Raw genomic sequence first — 11,124 nt, 5'->3', positions numbered from 1 at the left:
TCACTTTGCTTTGGTTTTGGAAGTTTCCCTTAAGAAAAAAGAAACTTGTTAATAAGTCAAGCAAGAGAACAGGTTAAATTACTGAGACAAATATCAGTTGTAAGTAAATTCTTAGGCCATTTCTATCCAATACCAGTATCTCAAAGTTCAGACCACAAGATTCGACTGCTCATTTACCAAGTTATTGTAACTGCCTACGTCAGAGTCCTAACTCCACAAAGCATTATACTGCTTTGCTGTTTGCTGAATCAGAACTTGCCTAGCATCATAGATGAGAAGAAAACAAAGTCAGAACTGGAGGGCCACCAATCCACAGCTCATCATACTTAGCTCTGTCAAAGTGCATATTCTTCCTTTAGAATCACTTATAAAACCATATCCTCCCACAAGTTAAAATACAGTTGCTCCTACCTCTTAGAGTTGACATCAGTTTATAATTTATCTTTATTCAAAACATCTGTAATCACACTACCTGTTGTAACGCTTAAGTAATTTTTTGAAGCATTCAGAAATGTAAATAAAAAATCATAAATCACAAAGCCAAAATTGCCATAATTATTAATATGTGAAGAAATGACAAAATTTTTATAATATCAAAGCCTGTACCTATAAACCATAAGTAAATTCCTTGCAATGCGAGGTCTCAAAATGCTTTAATAATCTCCACACAGAGCTCAATACAGTGCATACTGAAAACCAGGTAACCTGAATCAGAACAAAATCTGGCACAAATTATATTTAAACGCTATAGAATTTGAAAGGAGACTTATTTCATAATCTGAGGCAAGGAGAAACGACAGGTATAGAGCTAGGGAACAAACAGGCTGAAATAGTACAACCTCAGTAAAATGGACTGGGCTCTCCATGTTTACTAAAAGAGTAAAAGTGGGCAACGTGTCATCATTAGAGCAAGTTTTACTCAAGAGATGGTATGTAAGGAGAGACAGTGAGGGACGATGAAAAGGAGTTACCAGTTACACACTGTACCCTGAAGGGACATACCAGTACACACAAACCACACCTTAGCATTACAGAGGTACAATTGCTTCTGAGCCATGAACTCTTGCTAATAAGTCTCTGTGAATTGTGTTCACAAACTCTAAAATACACACACACACACACCCTTGAAGAGAGAACCTGCCCTAGCATTTTTACTTCTGACTACGTGTAACAGGTAGTCACGTGGCTCTAAGAATTCAATTTGAATCACATTTACTATAGTATTGATCTACCATGAGTATTTTAAAAAATAATCAGATCAGTCTGGTGTGGTGGTACGCAACTTTAACCCCAGCACCTAGGACAGAGGCAGGCAGTGCTATAGTCCAGAGACCCAGCCGCTCTGCACGCCAAATCCAACCCGGCCAGGGCCACACAGTACAGCAACTAATAGTAATGAGATCACTGTTCGATCCCCTCCCCAATCCCTCCACTTACAATTCAATATTTAACATGGTAGCTTCAAGGACTCGACTGTACATTTTTCTTCAGTGTAATCTTCAATGTTTGCAACAACAACAAAAAAATTACTTGCTGTACCATATATTTTATTCCATAATTCTGATGAAGAATCTGGTTGTCTGGTAATTAAACAAGAATTTAGGATGACCCTTCCTTGGAAAATCTTAAGGGCAGGCAGGCAGTCTAGAAGTCTAGTCACTCCTGGGTCACACACACTCACAAACACTGTCAGCACTGACCAAGCTTCTGGCTTGGTGGTTATTGCTTCAGTTGGCAATATCCAAGTTTAAGACAAAAGAACATTTTCCATTAAACATCATGACAAACATTACAAAGCTTATGCAGAAGACAGACTCACGGAGGCTATATATAAAGCTGGTGTCTTAATTCACCCTTGAAACAGGGACAGGTTTTCAAGTGATACCCAGTAAGTTCTTGCTCTAAAAATAAATGTTCCTGCTTTCAGAGTTCCTATTCTTCAATAGGATGTAACTGAGCAGCATAACAGTTTTTTTCAGTAAAAACCAACCACTCTTTATAAAACAAACCAAAAATGTAAGCGGAAACCCGTAAGAGACAAACTTTCACAGTTAACAATAATAAAAGTGCACTAAGTGTTCAAGTAGGGCATGTAGTTTAAAAACTACACATGTCTCTCTTTGGCTTAGGTCATCTTTTAAAGGCTCTCCTCGGATCCCTGGCATTGCTTATTGTGGTCATGACTGTTTGACTACTAGGTGCTCCTGGTGGCTGTGGAGTGATGGGTGCCCGGCCATTGCTTCTACCAGCATATGGAGGATGATATCCCCTTGATTCAGGCCCAGTCTGAACGCCATTTCCTAAGACAAGAAGACAAAGAATTATCACCATCTTCAGAAATGGTCTATATTATGCTATAGAAACACAATCACTTAAAAGCTCCTACACACATTGTGAATGCTTATAAATACCATAGAAAACACGCACTTTTATTCTATAATAAAAAGGATGTGTGCTCTGGGGCTCTGCAAGTGTATTAATGAATACATTACGTGATACTGAATGAAAATAGAGGAAAAGCAGCTTGAGCAGTAAGATTAGGAATAGAATATAAAAACAAACAAAAACATTACTCGCCCATACTGCAAGAAAAAAAGGGCAGAGAAATGTTTGAGTACTGGTGTTCAGCTCTGTATCCAAATGCTGGTGTTGGCCTCAAAGACAATTACTGTTTCAATGTAAGCAAACTATTGCCAGATAAGTTTTCCAGTGTTGAGTTGGTCAAATAAGCCTTCAGCTACCCTAATCAACTCAATCACAGAAAGATGCATCTCAAAAGACATATCCTAGGTTAGGTAAAGACAAAAGACCTTATAGAGCTCCAAGACCTTAGTGAGAGGTCTGAGGAAGACAGGCTGCTGCCATAAAAAGGCAGCTACGAGCATGTGGAATGTTAAGGTATTTGCTGACTGCTACTCTACAGCACCATTTGTCTGGATACATTTCCAGGGTGCCAAACAACCACTAATTCTGCATATATTATAAATAACTACTGCATCACAGACATTTGTAAAAATAGAAAAATAAAAGATCTCATCAGAGTCATAAAAATTAGTGTTCTTAGTAACAGATGTTCAGCATAATGGGGTCCCATTATGTGTTTAAAGAAGAATGGGCTCAGCTGGGCAGGCCTTTAATCCCAGCACTTGGGAGGCAGAGGCAGCTGGATGTCTGAGTTCGAGGCCAGCCTGGTCTACAAAGCAAGTCCAGGACAGCTCAATACATTGGCATGGATGAGTATCTTCTTTCCACAAATATCATTTATTTGGGTGTCCATGTTTACTGGGAGTTCCCCTTTAACACTAAATTACGCCTAAAGACATTTTTTTCTTTACATTTGCCATAATTCCCATAATGTCAACATGTCATCACAAATATTGAAGAATTCTTACCCACTGGCCCAAATGAAGTGGTGCTTATTTTATCCTTTTGTTCACTTTGTAGCTAAAAGACAAAAGTAGCACATTTATAAAATAAAACAATTTTTTTTAAAACAAGGGTTTTAAGATGACTTTTAACAGTATTTCAGAAGTCTTTCCCAAGCCTCTTACTGATTTTGTTACATCCAATACTGCCTGGTATTTCTTCACTCTGCCAAGTACTACACAGCACACATGGCCACAGTGTCACAAAGCCTCCATAATACAGCCTACTTTAAAGGTTGTATTTTGTTTTGAGATAGGGTCTCATGTATTTCAGGCTGACCTCACACTCACTATATAGCCAAGGAAGGCTTTGAACTTCTAATCCTCCTGTTTCCATCTCCGGAAGAATAGGACTTCAGACGTGCACCATGTCTCAAGGCTGACCCTAGGGCTTGAATGCTAGGCAAGTAGTCTAGCAGCCGAGCTATATCCCCAGTCCTCAAGATCACTTTATAATTCTTTTCATTACACTCTGGACATAACAGGCTTAGCCTGCTGACAGAATTACACTAGGAAGTCAACCCACTCATCAAAGCACGCCATATATTTGCATTAATTACCCCTTTGTTCTGCTGTCCTCTATAATCTGGATTTGGCTCACTGAAATTTGGCAATTCTGAATACACCATACAAAATCTGAAAGAAAATAAAGGACATGATTTTTGAAATTTTTTTTGTATAACCTCCTTAACTTACAAGAATGAAAACCTTAGGTGTCAAACCTTAACAGTAGCATGTTAACTAATATAATTTATTTGTAATAAAAATCTCCCAAATAACTACATCCCAGATAGCACCAAACTACTTGATTCTCTTATCAAATTCCTCTTTTTGCCCAAATCACTGTGAATCTGCAAAGATAGTCATCAATGGGGAATAATAGATCCTCAATGATTAAGACAACGAGCTAGCAAGCCACCACTTCACTTAGGGCGTCTTGTAAGCTGACAACACAACCTGGTACCCTGTTCGCACAGAAGCACTTTCTTAGCTCTTCAACTCTAAAAAGAACTAGATTCTGTTTGGCAAAATCTCTCTCCCTCTCCCCCCCCCCCCCCCCCAAGACAGGGTTTCTCTGTGTAGCCTTGACTATCCTGGACTCTTTGTAGACCAGGCTGGCCTGGAACTCACAACGATCCACCTGCCTCTGCTTCCCAAGTGCTGGGATTAAAGGCGTGCGCCACCGGCTGGCTGTTTGGGAAAATTCTTAAATTGATCCTGACAAAGAACCACCATGAGGAAATGCGTGACTTCCTGTGAATCTTCACCTAGCTGACCTCCACTGTTTCAGCATCCATGACTGTCTAGCTAATCCTGTAATCCTGGCCCAAAGCCCTTTCATAAGACACACTCTGAAGAGTCCACAGGAAGCCCAACTATATGCTTGCTGGGGAATCAAGATTCTGATGTTCCAGCAGACTGCACTTCTTCTCCTTCACCTTCAGTGTGAGCTCCCTCTCTTTTAGGGACCTCTCCTCTTAAATACACTCCAGTCTGATGGGTACTAAGAGGTATCTAACCACCAGCCACCAAAATGGCCTAGCAGTTTGGCTCATTACGTATAGTACATTATGGATGAAAGCCAGACAGCAAGGCATAGAGACTAAAGCACCTTTACACTCCCGCATGTGCCCGCACTTAAGTGTGGAACTCACACCAGAGGGCGGTGTGTAGACTCCCACTGTGGCCGCTTGCACCGCACCTGCACTAGGACAAACAAAGCGCTTCACTCCCACTGCTCTAAGCGCAATTAGCTCGAATACAAATCCACCCACATGGAGACAATGAAACCCATGTCTAACTTCTACTTCAGCAAATTAAGAGAGGTTGTACTTCAAATGACACCTGAAAGACACGTTTCCAAAGCTACAGAAAGGGCCTGGCCTAACGCTCAGGTCACCTTCTCAGCCACAGGTAACAAAAGTGACAGTGTTTAAACCAGTTACCTACTACAGCACGAAGCCATTTCCAAAGGCCAAGTAAGTGGTTTATAGTTTCTACTTACCAATTATTCCGTAACCATGATTTGAAATTTAATTATATGAAATGTAATGTAATACTTACTCCCCAATCTTTTGAAGTTCGCCACCTCTTCCAGTATAAAGTGTCAGGCATCCTTTCCACATTGATGCATACCTAGAGGGAAAATAAGTTAGGTTTCAGAAGAATGCACAGTTCTTAATGTTTCAATGTATTTTTTATACTGGGGAGAAGTGGAAATCAAGCCCTGTCTTGCACCACACCAAATCAAATAGAGTGAGTGTAACTCTAATAAGACATTAAACACAGAATGTTTTATTGCCACATTAGGACATAATTGTCTAAATTACAACTCTAGAAAAAAAAAACAACTTGAGCACTGCTGGAGACTGCACGTGGGCCTTGAGCATACTAGGCAAACACTCTGCCACGAAGCTATGCCCCTAGAACTTGTTTTCAAACCTTATTTTTAATTATCTCCCTAAGTTGCCCAGGTTGGTCTTGAACTTGCTCTGTAGCCCTCCACCTAGCTACCTTCCTGCCTCAGCCTCAGGAGGAACTGGAACGTCAGGCATAGGCCCCATGGCTAGCTGAGAAAAACTTGACCAGGCACAGTGACACATTTTGAATCCCAGCACCGAGAGGGCTGAAAGAGAAAGAATTCAAATTTGAGGCCAGCCTCAAGAAGGAGAACGGAGTGGACAGAAGTGTGTTCTGGTAAAGTGTACACTGCTGTTCCTAAATGATGTGGCAGATCAGTACTTAACAAAGGAGGAACTTGTTTTTTTTCCAGTGAAGAATAGGTTTGATTGGCAAAGTCCTCCAAATCATTTTTCAAAAAAAAGTTACATGTTCTCAATGTACTGTTGGACTGAAATTACTTCAAAACACAGACAATGCCAACAAAAGAAACATCTGTAAAATTCTCTCCACTGCAGTTAGAGGAAAGAACATGTCTTCCGCACTCTGAAGACTGAGAAGGGTATCAACACCTGTGTGCAGCTTGGTTAAGGAGGCGAGGAGGAAAGGAAGACCCGCTCAAGGGAACAATCAAAAGTGTATCTTATAAAGGAGATTCTAATACCAGGAACTGAAATCTCTGAATTGTATTTCAGGCACAAGCTAAAGTCAACACACTAGTATTTTCTTTTATACTCACTGACAGGCCATGGGAGACATTAACAGGTTTTTGCTTTGGTTTGGTTTTTTGGTTTTTCGAGGACAAGGTTTCTCTGTGTAGCCTTGGCTATCCTGGACTCCCTTTGTAGACCAGGCTAGCCTCAAACTCACAGAGATCTGCCTGCCTCTGCCTCCCAGAGGCACTACCATACCTGGCTAAGCTATAACAGTTTTGTGTCTACTTCAGCAGACACAGTTCCCAAGCTCATCAAAGTCTGGCATAACTTTATCAAGGAGCTAAAAACACAGACCATTAATCTTCCTCTTGCCCTGCTGGCCTTCCCAAACCCTGCGATTTCTAATAGCAACATAATGGAACTAAGTGTTTACATCAACAGTTTTTTAAGTGTGGATGACATCATTAAAGCTAAGGAAAACAAACTAGTCACCTTAGCAGAACCAGACCAAACTCTTGGTTTTTCAATGTTCTTTTGTACAACTACCAAGTTAACTTCACGGCTTAAAGCATATATTGTTCCTGCTGCTGCTGCTACTATTGTGGTTGCTCTAGTCCTTAGCACACCCTCCACAAGAAAAGATTGTCTTTCGTGGAACTTAAAGACATGGAAGTTAAGAGGATGTAGTTTAGCGTCACAATGACTCAGTGTATGAGAATAAAATGTCTAAGTCCTGACTCTTACTTCCTGCTTTGATGATCTTTACCTCACTTCCTGAAAACGTTGTAAGGCCTGTAAGATAGCATCGAAGAGCTCCTGCCCAGACAACTAATACTTCTCCAAGATTCTTTGAGCCCAACATCAACTGCCAACTTATTTTTCTGGTAGTTACCAATACAATTATCACAGAAGCTTCCATATTCTATTTTTAAGATTCTTTCCTAGAATTTTCTTAAGACTAATATTTGGTAAAAATTTCAAAAGTCTATGAAAAAAAAATCTGACAACTACAAGTTCTGAGTGGATCAAAGCTGCCTTTCTGCCACTTCCTGTGTAGTATTTTGGTTTTTGTGAAATACTGATCTTACAGAGGAAATCGTTTTCAAGAATTCCAGGTACTGTCTTCATCTTTTCTGAGTACAAATGTGGCCACAGAAAATGGTAAATTCAAGCTGGGGCTGTAGATCAGACAGCAGAATGCTTGCCTTGCCGCAGCAGGCCTACGGTTCACTCCCCAGGACATCTGGGTACACACCTGTAATCCCACCGCCTGGGGAGCGGAGTTAGGAAGATCAGAAATACAAGGTCGGTCTTCTGGGTGGATCTATTGTGAGTTCGAGGCCAGCCTGATCTAGAGTCCAGGATAGACAAGGCTACACAGAGAACCACCCCCACCCCCAGGCCCCGCGTGTGGGGGTGGGAGGGGAAGACTGGAATACAGGAGACACTGTTTCCAAAATGAAAACAGAGCTAAATTTCCCAGTTACTCAAATGATGAGAACAAATAAAGTATTGATGGGATTTCAAGGTACTCAAAAGGGGAGGAGGTGGAACATATTATACCGAATACATGGACTGCTTAAAAAGGTAATGGCAGCCGGGCGTGGTGGCGCACACCTTTAATCCCAGCACTGGGGAGGCAGAGGCAGGCGGATCGCTGTGAGTTCGAGGCCAGCCTGGTCTACAAAGGGAGTCCAGGACAGCCAAGACTACACAGAGAAACTCTCTCAAAAAACAAAACAAAACAAACAAAAAACAAAAAAAGGTAATGGCCCAATCAATGCCTTTAATCCCAGTGCTGGGGAGGTCCTCAAGCTCTGTGAGTCTGAGGATAGCCAGGGTTGCACCGAGAAAGCCTGTCTGGAAAAACAACAGCAAAAAGGTAAACTGGTCTTTATCACCCTTCTAAAAAAGCTCACTGACTCCCATTCAGTATTTTAAAAAAATAAAATTAACTTTTAAAATTGGAAGGAAGAAGTGAATTCCCTGCCTAAAACACTTAGCTGTGAACAGTGTGAGCTCTTGCCAATGCTGACCACTAAAACAGGTCACAACTTCTTGACGTGGCCACGCAAGAGCCAGGCAACCTCAGAACTTGGTACCGCCCCACAAGTCAGCCAACCCCACATCTACCCCAATTTATGCACACCTACCCTCTGGTCAACCGAATAATATCCCCTGTCTGTATGAGCCCTCCGATCTCATCCCACACAGAAATAGTGATGCTTCCCGTTTTATCAGCTACTTTGCAGGATCTCACTTCATGGCCGTCTTTGGTTTTGGTCACGCGTCCTGTGAAGATTTAAAAATCAAAGGGGGTGGGAGGGAAAGGCTGTGTTAGATAACGAGTCCATTCAGGACAGCTGTCTCACCCTCCTCCGGCACCTTACAAGACTGACTACTTTCCGGGGGTAGGAGTCTCGGCTGGGGCGGCTGGGAGCACGTGGGGGCGCGGGCGGGGAAGAGGTCCGAGCGCTCGAGGGTGTGGGGCGGGCTGCGGACCCCACTTACCTATCTCCAGGACAATAAAGACGACATTTAAGTTTTTCAGTCCGGCCTTAATGTCTTTTATAAAAAGAGGAGGGTCGCTGACCCCGTGCATACTGAGGCAGGTGAGGCTACGCTGCGCTAGGCAAGGCTTCCCACCCTCCGGACCCAGGGGCAGAGCCGGGGGGCAACCTGGGGCGGGGCAGGCGACCGGGGTCAGGAAGCAGTTATTCAGGGGCCAGGGAAACCAGCCCTAGAGTCACCCAGCCAAAAAAGAAAAAGGAAAAAAAAAAAGGAAAGGAAAACGAAAAAAAAGACTCTCAAGTTCCAAAATCAAAAAAAGACGACGCACTCCGCACACCCAGCCCGCTCCCAAGTGGGCGGCGAGCAAACGAGCGTGCGGACTGCCGCCTCGGCTATGGGAAAAGACAGCAGGGGACGGCCCTGCCCGAGCCCCGCTGTCCCTCACACAACACACGCACACGCGCGCGCCCCCTCAGTCCCAGGCTCCGGGAAGGGACCGCGACCGCAAAACAGCAACGCAGCACACCGACCGCGCAGCCCCGCGTCCCAGGCAGCAACTGGCGAACGCGCTCTCAAGCCGGCTCTACTAAACCGCGCCCCGCCCCGCCCCTTGTGGCGTCACGCGACGTCACCACGCCCACGAGCACGCCTCCGGGGCGGACCCCAGAGCCACAGCCCGGCGCAGCCGCTCTACCTCCTCCCGGGCTGTCAGCGCAAGCCCCGCCCCCTGGCCGTCCAATCGGCTCTCGGCCACACCCTCCTCTCTCCGGTCGCGCCACGTCTTCCGGGTTCCTCAAGGGCTGGGTCTTTTGCAGCTCAGAGGAGCTCGGGCTTCCTTGCCTAGTTCCTCTGGAGCCTTCTTCTGTGCGGCAGCCGCTGCCCTTTAGCTCCGCGATCACGTGGAGCGCCGGTGCCCCGGACCCCGCGGGTAAAACAAGTGTGCAGTTGAGAAGGAGCAGGGCTCGGGAGGAGTGGTCGAGCCGGGTCAAGGAGGGAGAGAGAGAGGCCGAAGTGGTGACGGCGTGCGAGACAGCCAGGCGGAAGGGAGTTCCATCCACGTGGAACTTTAATACTTCGGCCGTGTTTAAACTGGAATCCAGAAACACGAGGTCGTCTCTTAAAATTCCTCAAGCAACTTGCAAACCGCTTTTTTATGTTGATAATATCCATACATAGTTAAGTTCCACAGGTGGTGGGTGCTTTACAGACAAGCTGGAGCTGGTGGCTAATTGCGTGTATTTTAAAATAGTTAAGCTTCCTAGCTATAATTTAATAATCTCAGCAATAAAACTATATCCTTGCCTCATAGAGGGTGAAGTGGGGTCATAAATAAATTGCCCAACTACTGTAGCAAATAGCAGTGGCAGTATTTCCTTTCATCAATTTTCTATTGAAGAAAATAATAGCATAATCTGTGGTTATTTAGTCTCTTGGTGAGTTCTAATTTTAACCCCCATTACAAGTAATAAAATTCATTAGAATGACCAGACTGTTTGAATTTAGGCAATCTTGACCCTACGAGGCTTCAACCAGAAGTATTTTATGTTTAAATAGTGGGATCGTAAAGCTCCAAAACAGAAATAGGATGGAAACAGTGGAATGTATTCTAATATGTTAGATTCATATGCCGTGGAAAATAGAGAACTTGTATATCAGAAATATACATTTTTTTCTTTCAGAATACTTTTAGATTAACTTTCCAAATACCAGCAAACAGCATAGCTAAAACAGTTTTTTAAAAAATCACATTATCAAGAATATTTACGTATTCCTAAGGAAATAGTAGATGTGCCCATTTTGTAAGCAAGTAAACCCAGAGCACCAAAGACATAGATGTAGTGTTGGACAGTGTTGTAAAATGAAAAGCATGATTTTTTAAAAAGTCATCTAAAATATTTAAAAACAAAAACACTCCAGTTAGTGGCAGAACCAAGATCCAATCTCGGAGCTACTGATCCAGATAAGAGTTGATTACATCCTGGTGTCCCACAGCCACTTCAACTGGATTATCCTCAAAGTTGGTTGTTTGGATTTTTGTTGTTTTTTGTTTGGTTTGTGTGTAAGTGTGTTGTTTTATAATGCAGGCAAAAACAGTCTCACTGAAGCAGTACAATACTTAAATTGAATCTTGT

General features: G+C 43.2%; 1 protein-coding gene across 4 annotated transcripts; it reads right to left on the bottom strand.

Moving 5' to 3' along the window:
• Positions 1 to 634: 634 nt before the first annotated feature.
• On the bottom strand, positions 635 to 9,584 carry NABP1 (nucleic acid binding protein 1). 4 transcript variants are annotated; one of them, XM_084779775.1, is made up of 6 exons: positions 9,451 to 9,584; positions 8,635 to 8,773; positions 5,490 to 5,561; positions 3,986 to 4,061; positions 3,393 to 3,444; positions 635 to 2,300 (listed from the first exon to the last, which is right to left on the bottom strand). In XM_084779775.1, exons 3-6 carry the CDS (start codon positions 5,549 to 5,551, stop codon positions 2,131 to 2,133), a joined length of 360 nt encoding a protein of 119 aa, XP_084635901.1. In that variant the 5' UTR covers positions 5,552 to 5,561; positions 8,635 to 8,773; positions 9,451 to 9,584; the 3' UTR covers positions 635 to 2,130. The 4 variants fall into 4 exon arrangements, with proteins under 4 accessions (XP_084635901.1, XP_084635903.1, XP_084635900.1 ...); XM_084779777.1 differs by having other exon boundaries at positions 9,519 to 9,565; XM_084779774.1 differs by having other exon boundaries at positions 8,993 to 9,560.
• Positions 9,585 to 11,124: the final 1,540 nt, after the last annotated feature.

The sequence above is a fragment of the Acomys minous genome (assembly GCF_964271855.1).
Source record: "Acomys minous genome assembly, chromosome: 4".
NCBI classification, from domain to species: Eukaryota; Metazoa; Chordata; class Mammalia; order Rodentia; family Muridae; genus Acomys; species Acomys minous.
Note: the sequence above shows the minus strand (reverse complement) of the source record. Positions and strands in the feature narration are given on the sequence as shown.